The 22,356-nt window shown below is 43.4% G+C and overlaps 1 protein-coding gene across 1 annotated transcript; it reads right to left on the reverse strand.

Annotated features, from left to right (window-relative positions):
- Positions 1-224: 224 nt before the first annotated feature.
- Positions 225-21,985, reverse strand: SLC10A1 (solute carrier family 10 member 1). Its single transcript, XM_065941881.1, has 5 exons — positions 21,630-21,985; positions 10,283-10,493; positions 3,368-3,546; positions 2,142-2,338; positions 225-382 (listed from the first exon to the last, which is right to left on the reverse strand). Exons 1-5 carry the CDS (start codon positions 21,983-21,985, stop codon positions 225-227), a joined length of 1,101 nt encoding a protein of 366 aa, XP_065797953.1.
- Positions 21,986-22,356: the final 371 nt, after the last annotated feature.

Genomic DNA, 22,356 nt, shown 5'->3' on the forward strand with positions numbered 1-22,356 from the left:
GGGATACAAAGGCAGTTTTGGTGCCTGCCTTTGTAGGGCTATCCTTGAACAAGTTTTTTATTTTTTAAACAGGTATCAAGTCCTGAACTGAGGATAGGTAAGCCTTGTGGGGTAGACTCCCACTTTGTTCTCCATGCAAGGCTTAATGATTCTGATAGTTTATGCTGGCAATGCTGGAGAAAGACGTAAGAACACCACAGGTGGTTCCTGTTTCTGCTCTCTGTTCAGTTTGCCACGTTGAGTTGCTCAGTTACCTTCTGACCAGAATCCAGGTCTTTGGGGAAGGCTGAAGTAAACCCAACCTTACACTCCTCCCCTTTGTAGGTGCCATTTCCCAGGGTTTCTTCAGTTGCATCAACTTTGTAGGTCATTTTTGTGTTATCTGTAAAGTTGAAAAAAGAGACATGGGTTAGGAAGAACAATAGAGTGATTAAAAAACTTGTTCTGTCTGGGGGATAATATCAACTTACCCTTAGGGTGTGCTATGTGTTTTTCTCTTATCTCTTGACCACCTCTTTCCCCATGACTTAGTCAAACTGAGGAAAAATTAGGTTTCCCCTCAACAACTCTAATGATAATACTAGTAACAAAAGGTCTAATAAAGAGCGCTAAGGTCTAAAGAGCACAGACTCTTCATCACTCCATCTCTATCATCTTAGTACAAGTGGTACAGTTGGTGAGTTGAGTTAATGTAAGCAATGGTTGACTTGCATTCTGGGAGCCAGTGGGGTCAGGGAGCAAAGTGCTGTACGTGGGAAGTCTTCCCAGAGGTGTTTCCATACCCCTGTTGTGTTGGATTTACTTCTGCCTACATGGTGGTAGTGAGGAGATATGCTTAGGGTTCACTTTTCCCATTTTCCCATCTTTCTAGAAGGGTACAAGGGTCCAAAGCGCAAAAACTGACAATCCTTAAACTTGAACACTACTTGGGCCCAGACAGTATGTGAGATGAGTAATTTTCACTTAGTTTTCTCACAAGGATCTTCCTACATACATTGATTTCTAGAGCCAGAGGCTGTAGAATATGGCCTCTTGGCATTTCAGCCCTTTCTGGTACTAAACTGCAAGCCTGGGGATCTGGAATTTTTTTGTTAAGAGGGTGAAATCTTGAATGGTAACAAATATACCTTGAGTTGTTCTTAGAGCAGTATCAGACTGCATACTTATCCACAACTCTGTAGTTTTCAAGCAGAGTGTAGGAAAAGTGGTTCGTAAGTAATGGTCAGTTATTTATTGGTTTCTTTTTGGCTGCTTGATAACCAAGATTACATCTTTTAAGCTACAGTAAGTCTTCATTTGCCTACTATAAGATAAATTCCACCAGGGTAAGTTGTATCTTTCTCCCAGGGTGTGAATCAGTTTCTCTGGGTCTTGAAGAGGTCTTAAAGACATCCTCAAGTTCATGGGAAGTTGAGTCAGTTGAAGAATGAGTGGTTAAGATGAATATACAATGTTTAGAGTTACAAAATACTGAAATATGTTACCAAATGAGATTGAGTTTTCTGGGTTTGAAAAAAGATACTGAAAAAAAGGGATACATTTGATGTTCACTTTGAGGAAAGGAGTCAGTGGGCTTTCTTGAAGTTTGTATCTTGAAGAGAATGAATACTCTTCAGCATCTTAAGATGCTATTGGCTAGGAATTTGTTAATCCAGTAGTAATTATATTAAATCTAGATTAATAGTTGCCTGTTCATTACTGTGTAACCAGAGTTGGAATTTGATTTTGGTTTATTAGACTGCATTGCTTTCATGTTTTCCCTCGTAAAGCAGTGCCAGTGGTGCTGGGACTCCGACCTGGTTTCATGGCTTGAGAACCTACTCTTAACACAGAATCTTACTGATCTCTCAACCATGTAATGCTTAAGACAGTTCTATCCGATTCATCCTAAATCCTGCATGGTCTCCCCAGTTAAAGCAGCCCAATTCACCCCTGTTCCATGAGGCAAAGTCCATAGCTTACTCTCCCAGCAAAAATGAGATGCATTTATTATGGGTAGTTTTGGTTCTTTGAAATTCCTTCCTGCACATTGGTGCTGTCTGGTTCCTAATAACTTTATGGGTTACAGCCCCTCTTGAAAGGTCCTTGCCAGAGACAGTTGCTGGCAAAGTCGTCCCAAGAGAGAATGATTCAGTACTTACCTCTGGAAGACTTGAATTTCTCATAGCACCTAAAGATGGCGACAAGGAGAAGCCCTTCTCCAGCCTGGAAAATCATGTACAGGAGAGGGAAGAAGAAAAGTGGTCCGATGACTTCAGGGGGGAAGGTCACGTTGAGGATGGTGGAGCAGAGTTGAATATTTTGGCATCCAGTCTCCATGCTGACAGTGCGTTTGCATCTGTGTTGATTAAAAAACAACCAGATGCCTTCAGAGAAGGGATGTAAGGGTGCAACTTCACTTGCTCATCTTTCTCCCAAGTACTTTCTAAGAGAGACTGAAAGAGAGACTGACAGTCTAACACAGAAAGATGGAACTGAAGCATGTGTGGAGTGCACCAGGTTTTGAGAAAAGTCGAATTGACCCATCTCTTGGATCACTAGTCCAGCCTTGTGGAAGATGGTGACTAGTAGGTCCATGTTGGGGAGTTTTTAATGAGGGAATTTTTGATTAGCTTAGAAATCTAGTTTGTCACTTGTGGAATTACCAAATTGAATTTTGGAGAAAATGTCTGGCTATAGGGAGAAAAGATATGAGCCAGTATCATTCATTGGCACATGTTATGTATAGGACAGTTAGGATTTCAGCGTAAAGGAGAAGATTGTCTAAATGTCTAGGAACCTTGTCCTGTGGTCCGATTTCTGGCTTGAATGTCTTCAAAACACAACTGAAAGTTTGGTTCCGTTATCTGCCTTTAGAACACATTCTCTTTTGCTTTACATTTTATGGGCTATGGGCTAAAGAATGTACTGTTTAATACAACATTTTATTCGCTGAATTGTAATTAGTGATTAAAATAGCTGTTTGCTAAAAAATCGTTAGCACTGTCTCTGCACATTTATTATAGAGTTGCCACCCCAATGTGGTGTGTTACAACTAAAACCTAGACAGAAAAGGAGGCAAAGGGGAAGGGATCCTTTTCCTCATCAAGGCTTGTCATGAAGACATGGAGCTACTCTGCTGCCGTTTGGTACCAGGGAGTTGGGTAGGTGGTGGAATCTAGGCTCTGCTAGGGAGCACTTCATGAACTGTTCCTCTTTGCGTGATTAGATTGGGTATTCATCCACTACCTTGCCTCCCCACTGTTTAGTCCAAATTTCCTTGTTCCGTTTTTGCATTTGAATATATTGCTTAAAAATTATCTTTCCCAGAGTTTGGATATTTTTTCTGAGAGGCGTGGGACAGTGGAACTAAAACGACAATACCTACCGTCCGTTGAGGCAGAAAAGTGCAGAGAGAAGGTAGCCTAGCAGGAAGCCGATGAAAGGCATCAAGGAGGAGGTGGCCAGCAAGTGTGGTGTCATGACAAACAAGATGCTTTTGCCCACGTTGAGGGCAGAGAGCACTACAACTGCCACACTGCACAAAAGCAGGAGGATGATCCCTCCCTGCGAATAAGGACAAGAAGAAAAGGCAGTTAGAAGGGTTTGGGGATATGGAGGAGCACAGAGGGCTAGGGAAGCACTGGTGGATGCCAAAGGTGAGAAACATTTTAATAAACATTGAAGTGGAAGGGAACATGCAAGACCTTTATCATTATCTTGGATTTCTTATCTGTAGCTGGGCAGCTTCCTGGAGGTCATAGATCTGATTACCACGTTACTGAAAACTCAGCCAGTTTCTGATAGACATCTCTGGGTAGTAGGTTTTCAGTGAAGTGCTGTGACTCTGAAGGATGAAACTATTCAGCCCTCTGGCAAAGTGGGTATTGTAAATGAAAGTTCTCTTTACACACCCCAGCAATACTTTGGATGCTCTGGATATTTTGAAATTCAGTAGAAGTTGTTCTTAGAACCTGTCATACTTGTCCTAAATACCTCCCTTATGGGTAGGGACTTTATCTATTTTAGGATGAATCGGATTTCTGGAAGTTGCTAAAAGTCATGTGAAGCAAAGCTGGTTAAAGCAGGTAATGAAGTCAGATAATGTGTTTTAGATCTAAATGATGTATAGGGATGAGTGCTTTTCTTGAGTGACATGCAAATTGGGATGATAGGAAAGTTCCTAAAAGGAGTTTCAAATAGCTCAGGTAATAACGACATCTTAAGGAACAGTGCAGGTCCACCCTACCCCAGGTAAGAGCTGTGAAAGCAACTGTCATCAGGAACAACAGTATATTTTTGTTTATTTTAAAATGTATGATTTTATAGTTGGATCTTACATACCACTTAGAATTTTCAATAGGTAATTTATTATGAAATTAGAATGTTAAGAATTTTTCCTACTGACAAGGATTCAAGGTTTCAAAGTGTGCTTACGTGTCTGAATTTTAGAGAGTGACATCTAAACTGATGAAATACATGCATAAACTTAAGCTCTGTCCCTCTCATCTTCTGAGTTGTGGTGTTTAGTCACTAACTTGTGTCCGACTCTTCGCAACCCCATGGCCTGTAACCACCAGGCTCCTCTGTCCATGGGATGTCCCAGGCAAGATTACTGGAGTGGGTTGCCATTTCCTTCTCTGGACAATCTTCCTGACCCAGGGATCGAACCCTCATCTGCACTGGCAGGCGGATTCTTTACCCCTGAGCCACCAGGGAAGCCCCATCTTCTCAGTAAAGGTGTGTGCAGCAGACTTTCCTTGAACTTACTGTGTTCCGTAATGGTTATGTCATGGTTCCAGTTCCAGCTCATTTCACACTTGTGTTGTATTTCCTAATGCGATTTTTTAAAAAATTGTGGTAAAATATGTAGAACACAGAAGTTGCCCATTTTAACCATTTTTGAGTGTATAATTCAATGACATTAATTACATTCGCAGTGTTGTCCTAGTGACAATTTAATGTTTGTTTATATTGCTCTAATTGCAACTGCGCAGTAAGTTTAGCCTGTGTTTCTAAAGCATGTTGCAACTGACTACTGTTGGTGGTTCTGTCCTAGGATAGAAAGGAATCTCACCAGTAACAACATGCTTCAAGTTTTATTGAGAGACTATTAACTGATACAATTGACAGGGAAGTCTGGCATGCTGCAGTCCATAGGGTTGCAAGAAGTCAAACACGACTGTGTGACTGAACAACAAAAATGAACTGATTAACTGCTTAGTTACCCTTGGGTTTTGAGTTAATTTCTCCGTTTGGATTTTTGCCTCTTGGGTTTGTCCTCTACCTGATGTCCATATTTTGTTCTGAAGAGTGTAATGAAGAATGTAGGCGGTATTGGGCTACAAGGATTGTCCGTGAATCCAGAAGCCCTCTTTCTCTGTGTGGGTGTTAATCTCAAGCCCTCATTCTCATTCTCCCACTCTTGGGGCCTTTAGAGTGGTGGTGAGCACAGACATTGGTGTGACCCAGGTGTGAAAACTGGCTTAGCTGTCCTCAAGATGTGTAAACTGGTGAGTCCTTCAGCCTTTTGAGTGAGGTTGACAGCACAGCACCTGGCATCTTAGAACCACTGACTGAGTTGTAGCTTGTAGGGAAAGGAGAGGAGTTTAACATCCCAAAGTTTCTTGTCACTGTCAGTCCTGCCATCTGTGAAAATCTCATGTCCGTGAATTCTTGCTAAGAAGAGAGGCCACAGTAGTTTTTTCATAGGTCCCCGTGTTTTCTATCACCTGCGTTGCCCTGTCCTTGCTGACTAAAGCTGTGACGAGTGTCCGTCCACTCATGGACAGCCAGCTCCGCTTGCCAGTGATCGGGAGATAACCGGCCTAACTCCTCCCATGCAGGTGACCTGGTTGGTGAATGACCCCACGAGGAAACCCTTCCTGTCATTTAGAGAGTGTGTAGAGTTACAGAGAGGGGGAGGCAAGAGCAGAGACAAGTGTGAAAATTTTGACAGGGAGCCCCGCAGGCTGCAGAAGTCACAAGGTGGCATAAACTGAGACAGAGTCAGGTCTTTCATCAGTGGCAGCAGGTGTGGGGAGAGCATAGGTAGAGTGGTGAGTCAGTGTCAGGAAGGGGTCTTTATTATAATGGGAGTGGTGAGTGGCTTATGCTGAGAGTGGTCCTGGACTGTGTCATGCCTCAGGTTCACCAACTTTCTAACTACATAGGCTTGAGTAAACTCCTGCATGGGTGAGTTACAATATTACTTGAATCGCCTTTCCAAATGGTGAAAGTGTTAGTTGCTCAGTCGTGTCTGACTCTTTGTGACCCCCTGTAGCCTGCCAGTCTACCCATTCATGGGATATTCCAGGCAAGAATACTGGAGTGGGTTGCCAGTTCCTTCTCCAGGGGATCTTCCAGACCCAGGGATCAGACCTAGGTCTCCCATGTTGCAGGCAGATGCTTTACCATCTGAGCAACCAGGGAAGCCCAAATGGGGCATCCTTAAAATTGTATCTTGGTGTGTCTAAATGTGACCTGTCACTAGGGAATGCAACTGGTTGAGCAGAGTTGGAACAGATACCTTCTATCAGAGCCAGTTATCAGAAGTTGGGTGATTTTGATTTGAAAGTCTCTAGGAGTGTTTGGTATGCAAAGAAACTGGGAGAGTTGTTCCAGCTTGTAACTCACTACATTAGGAAATGGAGAGATTAAGAATGAGCATAGTCCTCAAACGTAAAAGCAAGAAAACTTCAGGCTTTACATCTTGGCCACTTTCTTTTCTCTGCAACCTCACAGGCTTGATACCCTGTTTGGGAGCAATTGATAAATGGGGCTGTTGCCCTTCTGCTTGTCTAACCTTGGAGGTTTGGCCAGCGGCAAAGCAGATCCCAAGATACATTTTATGTGATTCTTTCTTACTGGCTCCTGTCTTTCCAGTCCAAGTGTATCTCAGACCTTTTAATGTCCTCTCGGATCATTTGCTGTAGAATTGAGTCATGGATGTGTAACAAAACAGGAAGGAGAGACGTTCCCTGGGCCTCAGTTATTCTATATATGAAATGGAAATAAGGCAGGAGACTACTTCATCTTGAAGCCCTCTCTAGCTTTAAGATCTGAGATTCTTTTTTCCATCCTCAGAACACTTAAAAAAAAACTGAAGTGTACTTGATTTACAATGTTGCGTTAATTTCTGCCATACAGCAAAGTGACTCATAAATGTCATATTCTTTTATGTTTTATCACAGGATATTGAATATAGTTCACTGTGCTATATAGTAGGCCTTGTCCATCCATTCTATATATAATAGTTTACTAATCCTAAGCCCCAATTCCATCCCTTCTCTACTACCCCTCTCCCTCTTGGCAACCACAAGTCTGTTCTCTGTGTCTGTGAGTCTGTTTCTGTTTCACAGTTAAGTTCGTTCATGTCATATTTTCGATTCCACATATAAGTGATACCTTAAACAGTATTTGTTGTTCTCAGAAGAATACTTAGATCAGGAGACATGTTCTTATATCAGTTGCTTTTGGGGTTCTAGTCTCTGGTTTCACCTATAAAGGGCAGAGTTGCTTTAAGTGATACCACAGGTCATTTCACATTTTTATCTTATGTGATATATTTTTTTCTTTTGTTCCTATATTCCACAAGCTCTTCAGTAAGTGAGATGATAGGTTCATGGTTCTGGTTTTTTGTTTTTCTCCTAATGTGTAGGAGAGACAGGATTTGTCCTTTATTCCTTTGCTTATTCTCGGGCATTAGATGTGAGTGTTCAGAATTCAATGTTAAGACACAGCCTTAGGATCTTATTTCTTGCAGGTGGGTGGGGAATAAAAACGAGTGGTATTTGTAATGCAGTATGATAAATGCTACAAGGATTTGGGTGATAAGGGAGCAAATAGGACATACTTTCTGTCCAAGTTTGTTGGTTAAGAACAACTTCCTAGAGGAGGTGCTAATTGTGTTGAGACTTGAAGGATGTGACCAATGAAAGGTGGTGGTGAGGGAGGTGGGAATTTGGAGGGAGGAGGATTCCAGGCAGAGGGAAGGGCATGTGCAAAGAGAAGAGCTGACACTGGAGAGGTTGGTTGAGACCAAATCAAGAAAGGGCTGAGGAGCCTCATGACTCCTGGGGGAGAATAAGGAACCAGTGAGGGACTTTAAGCAGTAGAGTGACCTGATAGTTTGTTCTTTCCAGACTCGGGTTAAAATTAGGTAAGGGAACCAGGTTGGAAGTCTGAGTAGCTTAGTGAGAGAGAGAGTGGCCTGGATGAAGACAGTGGATGCAGGGATGGAGAGACATGGACTCAAGCAAAAGAAGGCAGAACTGGCAATAGGTGATTAGTGTGGGTGGGGAGGGAGAGAGGACATGGAGAATGACTTTCTGGTTTCTGACTCGGGCAGTTGGGCACATTAAATGCCATTCATTGAGATGATCACACAGGGAGGAGGGAAGAGCAAGCTTGAGGAAATGGTTTACATTTAAAACATACTGAGTTTTAAACGCCTGAGGCATAGTAGAAAGATTTGCTAGTTAATACATGGATTCTGGAGTCAGGAGAGACATGAGAGCTGAAGATACTGTTCTGGTGGTCATCAGCTTATAGATGGCTCTTGAGATGGGCCAGATCTCATGGTGGGAAGGTCCCGGGCTTAGGTAAGAAAAGCAGAAAGCTTGGGCTGAATGCAGAGAAGTAACCTTTGCCAGAGGAACTCACAAGGGAGTTAGAAAAGAAATGCCAGAGAGGTGGTAGGAAAGCAGGTGCCCTGTCACTGAAGCTGAGGAGAAAGATTTCTGAGATGGAGGCAGTGGTCAGCCATACCAAAAGCTGCTAAAAGAAGAGCTGAGACATGTCTGTTGGATTTGGTGAAGAAAGGTGAGTCAGGTGGTCATCAAAATGTGAGTGGATGAGAGACTGAGGAGTAGACATTGATTGATGAGGGTGGTCAGTGGAGAACAGCCCTGGGGGCAATGTGGTGGGAGTGGAAGGTAGGTGGGGGCAGTAGGTGTCTCCTGGGAGCACAGTTAGGAAGGGGAGGAGAGACAGGTGTTGGCTGAAACAGGAAGTACAGTCCAGTGACTACTTACTAAAAAAAAAAAGAGAGCTGTAAACCAGAACCGATGTTGATTGGGAAGAATTAATATGGTGTTATTCTAGAAATGAGGGTGAGGAGGACGCTATGGGGATAGAGGATATGATGAATAAAAGAAGATTACCGAGAAGCAGGGCTGAAAACAAGATGCTGTCCAGAGCAGAGTGGGGTGATCAGCCATTTGGCAGGAGGTTTCACATCTTCCAACAGGTCGGGAGGGGAATTGTGGCCGTGGTATTAGGACTGCACCAGGGCAAGGGCAAAAATCTACCTTTGGCAATGGTACTGTGAAAATCGAAAGACTGGAAACCTGACCAAAACTCTGTCTTAGGCCCAAAGCTGCTGCCAAACCTTACGCTTCCAAGTAGTGTACCCTGTAGACCGGCTCAAAGGCGTAGACCCAGGGGCAGGAACAAAAACAGGCCTTCAGGGGGCAGAGTTTATCCTGAGGGACCGGGTTGGCGCTTGGATCCCAGAGATGAGCAGTGAGCCAGAGGAGAGACTGGTGGGGACTGAGCTCCAAGGTCATAAGAGTTGGCAGAGGGACCTCTCTAAGAGTCTGTTTTTTCCAAAGGCGAGGCAGTGGCATGATGCCCTCATAGCACTCCCCTACACCCTTTGGGACCAACTCTCCACTTTCCTCCCATCCCATTCCCAAAGTGCTATGAGTGTGCCTACCAGCTCTTCTGGTCTCTTCCCCTCCAGCTTCTCATCTACTCAGCCATGTTTGCCTTTGGTCTCCCTCTGAACTCCTCTATTCAGGCATTTCCTTAGGCTTACCCAAATCGGACCGTTTCTTCATGGTCTGGCTCAAGACCACCTCTCCTTCCATCCTCCAGAGAAGCCTTCCGTGACTACCTGGCCCTTACTAACCTTACCTTCTTGCATTCTGCCAATGCCTGACTGTACACTGTTGGGTCTTGTTTCTCATGTGTATTGATTTTCTGCGAGTAAACTCCTTGAGGACAGTGAATCCTCAGAGAGTAGCATAAAACTTAGCATCTAGTAGGTACATGATAAAAGCTTAATTTTATTATCAAAATGATTGTATGTTGTGTGTGGTGGTTTCCTTTTTTTCCTGCTAACTCTTCAAAAATACTCTCATGTGCATTAAAGTCTCATGAAGTATGTTTTATCAGTAGCAGACTTTTTTTTTTAAGCAAAGAAAGAAACTGACACAAAAAGCCGAAACGACTCGGCTCAAGCCATTCACTGCTGTGATGGTGGGGTTCTCACTCCCTGCCCAGACCCTCAGGCTCTTACCTTGGTGACATAGCGTACGTATTGTGGCCGTTTGGATTTGAGGATGATGCCTGTGGTGCAAGGGATGAGAATCAGGATCAGTGATATCACGATGCCACCGTAGGGCACCTTGTCCTTCAGGGACCCATCATAGATGCCCCTGGAGTAAAGGTACAGGAGGAGGGGCATCATGCCCAGGGCAAGGAATGTGGAGCAGGTCGTCATCACAATGCTGAGAGGGAGACATAGGAAAAATGCAGAGAGAGAGATCATTAATTCAGGCATACCTCATTTTATTGCTGTTCACAGTTGTGGTTTTACAAAGTGAGTGAGTGTGGCAGTCCTGCATCAAGCAAGTTAATGGTGCTGATTTTCCAACAGCATTTGCTCACTTCTTGTCTCGTCATGTTTTAGTAAGTTTTGCAGTGTTTCATGATTATTCACTGTGTGTGTTACAGTGATTTTTGATATTACTGTTGTAATTGTTTAGGGGCACTGCACATCATGCTCATGTAAGATGGCGAACTTAAAGGATATAAATGTGTGTGTTTTGACTGCTCCCCCTTTTCTCTCTCCTCGAGCCTCCTTATTCCTTGAGACACAATACTGAAATTAGGCCATTTACGAACCCTACACTGGTCTCTTAAGTGTTCAAGTGAAAGGTAGAGTTGGATGTCTCTTATGTTTTTAAGTTAAAAGATAGAAATGTTTACTCTTAGGAAACCCTGTGAATATCCCAGGCAGACAGAAGGCCAGGCCTCTTGCACCAAACTGCCAAGTTGTAAGTGCAAGGGAAAAGTTCTTGAAGAAAATTATAAGTGCTACCGTAGCAAACTCACGAATGAGAAGAAAGCAAAACAGCCTTACTGAGAAAGTTGAAGTGATCTAAAGAGACGATCAAACCAGCCACAACAGTCCCTTAAGCCAAAGTTTGATCCAGATCAAGGCCTGCACTCTCTTCAATTCTAGGAAGGCTGAAAGAGGTGAGGAATCTGCAGAAGAAACATAAGCATGTTTCTTGCCATATGCGTATATGGGGAAGTGCAAGGTGAAGGAGGAAGTTCTTATGTAGAAGCTGCAAGTTATCCAGAAGATCTCCCTAAAGTCGTCAATGAAGGTGGCCATGCTAAACAGATTTTCAGTGCAGATGAAACTGTTCTATCAGAAGAAGATGCATCTACAGCTGCCATAGATAGTAACTCCTCTGATGGATCTGTGCAAAGTTAACAGAAAATCTTCAGGAAAGGATTCACTGTTCTAGATGGCCATTCATGATTCTTGGAAAGAGGTCAAAATATCAATGTTACAGGAGTTTAAAAGAAGTTAACTTCAACTCTTATGGATGACTTTGAGCAATTCAAAACTTTAGTGGAGGAAGCAACTACAGATGTGACTGTGGTGAAAATAGCAAGAGAACAAGAAGTGGAGCCTGAAGATGTTACTGGATTGCTGCCATCTCATGGTAGAACTTGAATGAATAAAGAGTTGCTCTTTACGGATGAGCAAAGAAAGTGGTTTCTTGGGATGGAACCTACAACTTGTGAAGATGCTGTGAAGATTGTTGGAATGACAACAGAGCATTTAGCATTTTACGTAAACTTAGTTGATAAAGCAGTGGCAGGGTTTGAAAGGATTGACTTCAGTTTTGATAGAAGTCCGGTTGTGGATAAAATGCTATCAAACAGTGAAGTCATTTGTGAGGAAAGAGAAGGGAAGAGTCAATCAATGGGGCAAAATTCATTGGTTTATTTTAAGAAATTGCCACAACCACCCTCACCTTCAGCAACCACCATCCTGATCAGTCAGTAGCTGTCAACTTTGAGGCAAAACCCTCTACTGGCCAAAACATTACCACTTGCTGAAGCCTCAGATGATGGTTAGCATTTTTAGCAATAAAAAATTTTTAAATTAAGATATATAAATTTTTATAAACACAATGCTATTGCACCTTTAATAAGTCACAGTATAGTTTAAACATAATATGTATATGCACCAGGAAACCAAAAAATTCACATGACTTACATTATTGTGATATTCTGCTTTGTGGTGGTGGTCTGGAAATGAACTTGCAGTATCTCCAAGGTATGCCTGTACTATCTGTGGAGTGCTTGCTATATGCCAGGCATGGCGTGAAGAACCTTACATACATTGCTTTGTTTCCTCTTCCCAGTAGTTTTAGGAGGTAAGCATACTATCACCTTTTTACTGATGAGGAGAAAGCTGGGGACTTGAAGGGTTGTGACTTGCCCAGGATCACAAAGGTAGGAAGGCTGAAGCAGGATTTGAACCCAGGTCCCTGTACACTTCACTGTGAAAGTGAAAGTGAAGTTGCTCAGTCGTGTCTGAGTTTTTGCGACCCCATGCATCGTAGCCTACCAGGCTCCTCTGTCCATGGTATTCTCCAGGCAAGAATACTGGAGTGGATTGCCATTTCCTTCTCCAGGAGATTTTCCCAACCCAGGATTGAACCTGCGTCTCCCCCGTTGTAGGCTGATACTTTACCATCTGAGCCACCAGGGAAGTCGTCTACACTTCACTGTGGAAGGAGCCATTTTGATCTCTGTAATAGAACTGTTTTTGCTCTCTGTACTTGCATATATGCACAGCCCATTTTGGAAAAAGCTGTGCGATCCCATTGCTGACTATAGCCCTTTGGATTGTAGAATAACACCTAACCTACAGTGACTAAGTGCCTGCCTTTAGAGCCTAGGGCATGGCTGGACATAGTGGTTCTGTCTAACTAAAATAACAGATCAAGCACATCAAGAACATTTTCTCTCAGGGAGTTTGAATGTATACACAATGATAGAGCACTTGGTCTTTGAGAGTGGGTGGCATGGGAGGGATGATCAGGCAAAAACCAAAAGCATGCAAAGAAAAAGCAGTAAACAGAGGCTGTGATTAACTGTGAAAGCCACTCAGTTATATCCAACTCTTTGTGACCCCATGGAGTATACATCCATGGGATTCTCCAGGCCAGAATACTGGAGTGGGTAGCCTTTCCCTTCTCCAGGGGATCTTTCCAACCCAGGGATCGAACCTAGGTCTTCCACATTGCAAGCAGATTCTTTACTAGCTGACCCACAAGGGAAGCCCATATGATTTAAGAGAACTGTAAAAAAAAAAAAAAAAAAGATGAATTGAAGGAGCACAGTAGTGGAGTATTAGAGAAGGCAGCAACCCGCTGTCAAGTGACAAGATACTCTGGTCATCAGACCTGTTTTGTATCTTGAGTAATATTCTAGTTCCTAACACTTGAGGGTTTCTCAGGTGGCAACTAGTGGTAAAGAACCTACCTCCCTGCCAGTAAAAGAGATGTAAGAGATGTGGGTTCGATCCCTGGGTTGGGAAGAGCCCCTGGAGGAGGGCATGGCAGCCCACTCCAGTATTCTTGCCTGGACAATCCCATGGAGCCTGGCAGGCGACAGTCCAGTCTGGGGGTCACAAAGAGTTGCACACGATTGAAGCGACAGCACACACATGCACACACACCCAACACTGATGCTCTCATGGCCCTTTGGCTTATTCTTAACGTTATTTATGATAAATTGAGTGTGAGTCTCAGATCCTGAATAATAATGTATCTTCCCAGTTCTCATTTGTATCCTAACTGTCCTATTGCCATCTGCATTTGGTATCTCATTCTTGTTAATCCCAGAACACTGTGTAGGAAGAGGCTCTCCAGAAAGACCAACTGAGAGAGGAAGCTGCTGGAGAACATTCTTGGATTTGAGACATTCACTTTACAATATATGCTCTGGCTTCCATGCCAGTGAGTAGGTTGGGGTTGAGGGCTTGATAAGACCCCAGGAAAGCCACGCTAAGTGTGCGTCCCTCCTCTCCATAGCCCTATTCACTATCTACACTTATTCATTGTTTTCACAGAGATCAAATATGACTTAAATGACTGTCAACTACATCCTAGTCCAAAGGGTCTGGAGTATAGCCATCAAGAACACAATTGGTGGATGTATAGCACAAGGAGTAAGAAGCTGAGGAGAGACCCTCAAAAGATACTGTAGACTGAATAATGGGAACCTCCCCCCAACATACTCATCAACCACTAAAACACTTGAGCACATACTCCAGCTTGTAAGAAACTGAGGGAGGTTTCCCGGGACTAGAAACAAAGAATGTCGAGTAGTTAGTAGGCTTGTGCTGAAGCTGCAGCATGTGGAGGGGTAGATGGTAGGGTGTTAGTCTTGGTAATCTGGTGTTTAGGTTTTAATACCCAAGGGAGGGGCCAGAGTTGAGACTTTAAGCCTATGAAAAAAGGAGAGGTGAAACAAATGTTTAACTCAGTAGTCAATACTCCAAAAGGACTATTGGAAAAATAGAATATCTAATTCTCTTATGGTTGAATATGAAATCATAATGGAAAAGAAAAATTGGAAATATTTGGAAAAAAGAAGTAGGAGAATATAGTATTTTAAAATATGGGTAGATGACAGAGGATGAGATGTTTGGATGGCATCACCAACTTGATGGACATGAGTTTGAGCAAGCTCTGGGAGTTGGTGATGGACAGGAATGCCTGATGTGCTGCAGTCCATAGGGTCGCAAAGAGTTTGACACCACTGAGCAACTGAACTGAACTGACTTTGAATTAGGCAATGATTTCTTAGATGTGATACCTAAAGCACAGGTAACCAAAGGAAAAACAGGTAACTGACTTCAAAACTTAAAAAACTGCTTCAAAGGATACTCACATAATGGGAGAAAATATTTGCAAATCATGTAAGTGTCCAGTATCCAGAATATATAAAGAACTCTTACAATTCAACAGCTAAAAAACTCCAAATAACTCAGTTTTAAAATGGGCAAAGGACTTGGATAGTCATTTCTCCAAAGATACACAGTTGGCCAACAAGCACATGAAAAGATGCTCAATACCATTCATTATAAAAGAAATACAAATTAAAACTGATAACGAAATGATAAAGTGGTAATGAGATACCACTTCACACCCACTAGTAGAGCTAAACAATAAAAAGATATGGATAAGTCTTGGTGAGAATGTGGAGAAACTGGAATCCTCTTCTGTTTTTGATGGGCATGTAAAAATGATATAACTACTCTTGAAAAGTTTGACAGCTCTAAAAATGTTAAACATAGAGTTATCTATCATATGTCCCAGTAATTCTGCTTCTTGGTATGTACCCATAAGGAAAGCATATGTTTACACAAGTACATACAAGTGTTCATAGCAACATTAGTTATAGCTGAAAAGTGGAAAATAAAATATTGATGGATAAGCAAATTGTGGTGTATTCAACTATCACATAGATGAATCTTGAAAACATGGCAAGTGAAGGAATCAAAAACATAAAAGGCTAGGTATTATATGATTCCATTTACATGAAATCTATAGGGACAGAAAATAGATTTGTGGTTGCTGGGGGCTGGAGTGAGAGAATGGGGAGTGACTGCTAATGTGTTTAGGTTTCTATGGGGGATGATTAAAATGTTCTGGAATTACTGGTGATAGTTGTGCATCGTGAATATACTATAAACTACTGACTTATACACTTTAAAAAGGTGAATTTTATGGTGTGTGAATTATATCTTAAAAAATAATATTATAAATCTAGAGGACAGATAAATTCATCCTTAGAGGAAAATTTAGAGCTTGAAATGTTTATAAAGGAAAAAAAGATTAAAAATTAATGAGCTAAGCATTTTATTCAAGTGTTGGAAAGAAAGTAAACCCAGTGAAAGTAAGAGAAAATATTAAAGATGAGAGAATAAGCTTTAAAAATTATATAAATTAATTGAGAATCAATTACACCAAGAGCAGGTTCTTTACAAAATTCGATAATATAAATACTTGTGGTAGGACTAGCCAAGAGAAAGGAGAATGGGCACAAATTGGTATTAGTATGAATGCAAAAAGAAATAAAATTTCTGATACAATAGAGATTTTAGAGGACCATAGAAGAAATCAAGGATAATCTTATATTTTCATTTTTCTCTTCAGACTGAATGGACAATTTCCTGGAAAATATAATCTACAAATACTAACTTAAAATGAAGTTGAAAACATGAATCAATTTAAACTCACTAAAGACATTTAATAAACACTTTGAAACCTATTATCCAAACGTCACAAAAAATATGTGTGATTTTACAGTAGAGTTCTGCTAAACATTCAAAGTACAGATCGTCTCAGTCTTATAGAGAGTAAAGAAAGGGGAAACATGGCCCAAACATAGTATGATTTTAGAACCAAAGGTAAAAAAGTCACATTACGAGAAAGAAAAATTAGGAACCATTCTCATTTACAAACACAGAAGCAAAAGTCACAAAATGTTACCTAGTGAATCTAGCCATACCTTTATAAAATAGTACAATGAACAAAATGGGTTTATCCCAGCAATATAAAAATGGTTTAATACTTGGCAATCTACTGCTATGTACACTGCATTATTGAATTAAAAAAAATGGTATCATAGATATAGAAAAGTGTCATTCAACAAAATTCAGTGTTCATGCGTGGTAAAAATCAGCACACTAGCAACAGAATGGATTCCCTTTACCTGAAAAGGGTTGTTTTGTCAAAAAATCTACAGGAAATAGAAAACCTAATGGTGAAAAATTAGAAGGAATAAAGGTAGGATACCTGTTCTCATCACATCACTGCTGTAAATTACACGTCTTTGCTAGCATTGCAAAACAAGAGATAGGAAAACCATATAGATGGGAAAGGAAGAAACTAAAGTATGCCAATGATATAACTGTCCACAGAGGAAATTCAAGTGATTTTCTATTATAACTAGTAAATAGAATCCATGAAATTCTGAATACATTAGCAATAAAAAATCAATTAAAAAATTGAGTTCTGATATACTATGAAAAATTATTAGTAAATGAATTTTTAATTATATGGCAGAACTTCCTAATATGAAATGATTGAATAAAAGGAAACCTGCCAGTTTCGTGGATGGGAAGATTCAGTACTGATCTATAAGTTTAATGCAAACTTCATCAAATTTTCAGAAATAACTTTTGTCGACTTGAGAGTTAGTCTCAAAATTCAAGTGATGACTAAAGGGTCAAGAATAATTAACGTAATTTCCAAGAATAACAAGGTAGGGCAACTCCTTTCAGTTAACAAGATTTATCATAAACTTGTGATTAAGAAAATGTGATATTGGTGCAATAGCCACAGAAAATAGACGAGAGATCCAGACATAAACCCATGCTTATTTGAGCATCTGATCAACAAGAGATGGTGTTACAAATTGCTGGAGAAAAATTCACTGATCCTAGGAATTTTCTCTATTCACATGGAAAAGATAAAATTAGGTCACAATACATACTAATAAATTGAAGATCTTCATGTAAGATGCAAGGCTTTAAAACTTTTCAAACATAGGTGAATGTATGTATGACCTTGAGGGCAGTAAAGTGTTTCTTAAATAATCCCCAAAATATAAAATGTTAAGGAAAAATATTAATACAGTTGGTTAAATTAAAATATGCACTTTTATATCATTATCAAAAACGTAAGGATAAGCACCAAAAAAAGCAAGTTGTCAAATGACATGGGTAGTATGATACAGTTCATATAAAGTTTAAAAACATACAAATGCAGGAGTGTATCTTGCTGATGGATATAGACATACATAGTATAAAATATAAATATAAAAGGGCTCATGGGAGTGCTGAAAGTCAAATCCTGGGAGGTGCTCCCGTGAGTAGGGAGAGGGAAATGAGATTGGGAAGGGCATTCGGTGGGCTATAGCGCTAGCTATTGATCTCTGCCTAGGAGAAAGGCCACACACGAAACTTGTGTGCTTGTTTTGATGACCTTGAACAGGAGTCATGCTTACTTTGGCTTGGCATGTCGAGAGCTTTGGAATTTGCTCTGGGACTTGGTGTGCCTTGGTGGAGGTGTGTGTGGGAGCCGTGCTCCCAGACCTCCTGATACCTCCTCCGCACGTGCAAGGGCTGGACTCTTGACCTAAATTTCTGGTATCTGTGATGGTCGTGATCATGTTCACCCTGAAGGGCAGTGCTGGGAGGGCAGACCTGTTGTAGCTCTGAGACTGGAACCTGTCGCATAGTAACATTGTGAATCTGGATTTCAGGCAGATTCTTTACCAACTAAGCTACCAGGAAAGCTGGCAACCCTTCTGCATCAGAATTAAGGTATAGTCCAGGTTTCTCTCTACAGGACCCAGAGTCTGCCATGGACCCTGTCTAGGGGTTCAGGACCAGGGGGAATGGAGCACATTTCTTTTTTTTTTTTAAACCTTTCTGCTTAAATTCTCAGAGCACTCCACACAGCCTGCTTTGGGGCAACTTTATATACCCTGCTTGAGGGACAGGTTCTGCGCTCCTGTTAACAGAGGCGCTGGCGGCAGAAGCTGAGGGAGCGGTGAGGGAAGCGGTCAGTCTCTATGGTGAAGTGGGAGACTTAGGGGAACCCGAGAAGCTTCTGTCTCCCCCTGCCTAGTCTGTCATGGTAGGGAGAGCTGTGAGAATCCTTGGGTTGTCTCCACAGCCATTGGCTCTGCTGTCCGCTGTAGGCTGGATGAGGGGTAGGGGGAGCAGGTGAACTTGAGGGGTGGCATAGGTGATCGTCAAAGGGGCCCAGTTCCCGCTGGCCCTCTCTCCTCTGTCCCCCAGGGAGGGCACGTTCTCTTGCCTGTGGGTGTTTTTGGGAGTATGACTCTCAGCATCCTACAGGAAAGAGCTGCTGTCCCTGGCTGCCTTGAGAGGTCCACCCAGGGGGTCGCCCAGCCTCCTGAAATGTACCTTCTCCCCCTTCCCCCCACGAGGGTCTCCCTCAGCCTCACTCCAGCCGTGAGAAAGAATGACAGGCAAGAGAGACCCTGGGACTGGCTCTGGACACAGCCTGCCCATGGATTCTCGGTGGAAGCCTCTGGCAAGTCTCTGGACTTCAGCTTTCTCACGTGTAAAGTGGATTCGGTCTCAACATTCCTTTCTAATCCAGATGGGAATAACATGGTATTGTACACAAGCCTCAAACCCGTAGCCCCTGGGTGGCATCTGGGCCTCTGACATGTACAGTTTGGCTTGCATAGCATTTTAAAAACTTTGAAATCATTGCCAACAATTAAAAATTTGGAGATTTCACCTTCAAAGGGTGATTCCATCTTCTGAAAATCAGGAAGCTATGCTGGCCATGAGTCCCTGATCCTACAACACCCATGGCAGAGATGGATGGCATATGCCCTGTGTAGGGAGGCCCACGCCTCCGAGGCTGGCGGTCACCCCCCAGGCATTGAAGATATTTGAGTGAAAGCACAGGCTTTGGAGCCCCCAGACCTTGGATAAATGTATTTTATCCTGTGCACCTCCTCATGGAAGCTGTATCAGGATCCCACGTAGAGTGTTTGGCCCATTGCCAGGCTGTCTTTTATTATCATCACCATTATCATTACTATAATACCTGTAACAAATTGTCCCAGGTGAAGAACTCAATCTGGAATTTGAAGTTTCTGGCTGCTTGTGATGGTGGAGGGTGAGTGGGGTCAGAGGCCTGGTTTCATGTGCATGGAAGGTTGGTCTGTGGGAAGGGGCTTTATGGCAGAAGGTGGCTGTCCTGCAAAGCATTATCTCTTGAGGGGCCTAGGTGGAAGTGACAATTCCCACGTACCCAGACCAGGACCCTGAGCAAGAGAGCATGAGTCACGGGAGGCTCCACTGGTGGAGGCTTAGAGTCTCAGAAAAGCAGGCATTGCCAAAGGGGCCTTATTGGTACCCACTGGCTCAAGAGACTGGGACATCTGGTCCCTCACACTTAGAGCCTCTCCTATGCTTTACACTGCCTCCCACCTCCCCACCCGCCCGCCCAGCTCTGCTGATACAGAGCCATAAGGCCCTGAGTACCCTGCCAGGCTCCTCTGTCCATGGGGATTCTCCAGGCAAGAATACTGGAGTGGGTTGCCATGTTGTCCAGATCTTCCCAACTCAGAGATTGAACCCAGGTCTCCTGCATTGCAGGTGAATTCTTTACCAGCTGAGCTACCAGGCAAGCTTGCAACCCTTCTACATCAGAATTAAGATATGGTTCAGGTTTCTCTGTATGGGACACAGAGGCTGAATTTAACCTTGTCTAGATCAGGTCAGGGGCTTGTTTTGCAGCAAGAAGGACCTGGATCAGATAAGGAGAAGAACTTCCTCACAGTAGGTGGTTGAATACTGGACATGTTCCTGTGAGAAACTGTACAAGCCAGGCTCTCTCTCCATCAAACACCTCAGTGAGGGTTGAATTATATGGGTGGAGAGTCCAGAGCTTCTCAGGCGGCAGGTCCAGGTAACCCCCATGATCACTATCATTTTTTCATTTAAGAATCAGCTCCAGCATCACTTGGCATCACCAGGAAGCGGATTCCCTACTTGGCTGGTTTCGTTGGTACAGTTCAGTCAGGGGCAGGGTAGTGACAGGCACAAGCAGATGGACTGTCTTGAATTTACTGCCCTGCCTGGCATGGAATAGCCTCTTCACTGAGGACTGAACCATAAGAGACAGGCTTGAGATGGGCAATTAAATAAGAGCCAGAGCTTTTGTGCTGGTGAGTTTTCTTCAGCCAGCAGAATCTGCTGCTGGAGCTGGAGCTGGTCTGACGTGGCCTTGCCCTGGGAAGCATTCCAGACCAGAGTCCCACCCGTTTGGAAGGACTGGTATTCAGCCGCCCTTTGCAGGATTCCACCCTCACTGACTTCTGCTGTAATGGTTTGGGTGTGGGGATGCTGCTGTTGCCTCCTCCCACTTTGGTTGAGGTGAGGCTCATCCTGACATGGGACCCTGACCTGGTGCTGGGGGACTCTAGGATCTACCTGGCTGTGTCTTTGCATTGAAGCGTTCTTGCCTCTGATGGGTGGAGAAGGGAGGTTCAGAGAGGACAGTCATTTGCACAGACAGTTGGGATCTTTGGCAATTCCTTCCTGCTCCGCAGGAACTGGAGGTGCTCTTTGGTTCTGAGCTGCCTTGATATCCTTGCAGATCTTTGGAACTAATCTACACTCCCTTTTGTATCTCTGGTCTTGAAGCAGAATTCTGCCCACCCTGGCAGACGGGTGAAAGTTCACCAGAGGTCCCTTTGCTTTAAATCAGTACAGTATTCCTTCAAGACAGTCCTTGCACTCCATTTGAGACAACCCTGGGAGTAGGGGTGGGGTCTCTCCAGGATGTCCCTGGACCAGCTGAGCCCCTTTGGCTTGGAACCTAAGCCCAAGATGTACCCCAGCTCCTGCCCCCAGCCCAGTGTTAGCTTTTGACAATAAATGGCTGCCACCCCCTACCCTAGCAGCTTCCCAGCCCCCATTCACTCCCCTCCTGGCTCTTCGCCTTGACTGCAATCTCCCCAGGTCGCTCCCTCCTCACCCCCAGTCTTACCTCAGGTTCATGTCCCCCTTTATGGCCAAGGTGAAGATGTTGGAGAGGTTCCCCCCTGGCGAGCAGCCGCAGATCAGGATGGCCAGGGCCTCAACATTGGTCAGCTGGAAGAACTTGCCCAGTCCAAAGGCGGTGAGGGGCATGATGCCAAACTGCGCCACCAGGGCGACAGCCAGCCCCTTGGGCCTCCAGAAGTGCGCCTTGATCTTGCTGAACTCCATGGTGCAACCCAGCGAGAGCATGATGGCTAACAGCATGATCACCAGAATGACGCTCAGTGCCCGGTCGGTGGGCCGCTTGCCGAAGTTGTGTGGGAGGGAGAAGTTGAATGGGGAAGACTCGTTGAAGGCCTCCATCCTCCTGGACAGCAGCGGTGGAAGAAAGACTGAAGTTCCCGCGCACCCCTGGCTGGTCTGCTGACTCCCTGCCCTGCCCAGTCCTTACTGGGTGCCTTCCTCAATCACTTCCCAGGGCAGGGAGTTTCAGGGCAAAATGTAGATCTGAGCAAATAGAAGGATTATGCAACTGGCTGTTCTTTCTCTGGCTTTGGCTGCAAAAGAGTGTGCCCAGAGCCTTTTCTGTAGGGCTATTCTTGCCCCTCCTGAATTCCTCAGCTTCTTCTGCCTTCCTGGGTGCCACTCACAGCTCTTCTTACCTCCTGGCTGCTTCTGGAAAAAGAGGGCTTATATCTCTTCTCTGCATCCCCCACCCCGCCACTTCTGAGCAC

Source organism: Muntiacus reevesi, chromosome 7 (genome assembly GCF_963930625.1).
Source record: "Muntiacus reevesi chromosome 7, mMunRee1.1, whole genome shotgun sequence".
Lineage (NCBI taxonomy): Eukaryota > Metazoa > Chordata > Mammalia > Artiodactyla > Cervidae > Muntiacus > Muntiacus reevesi.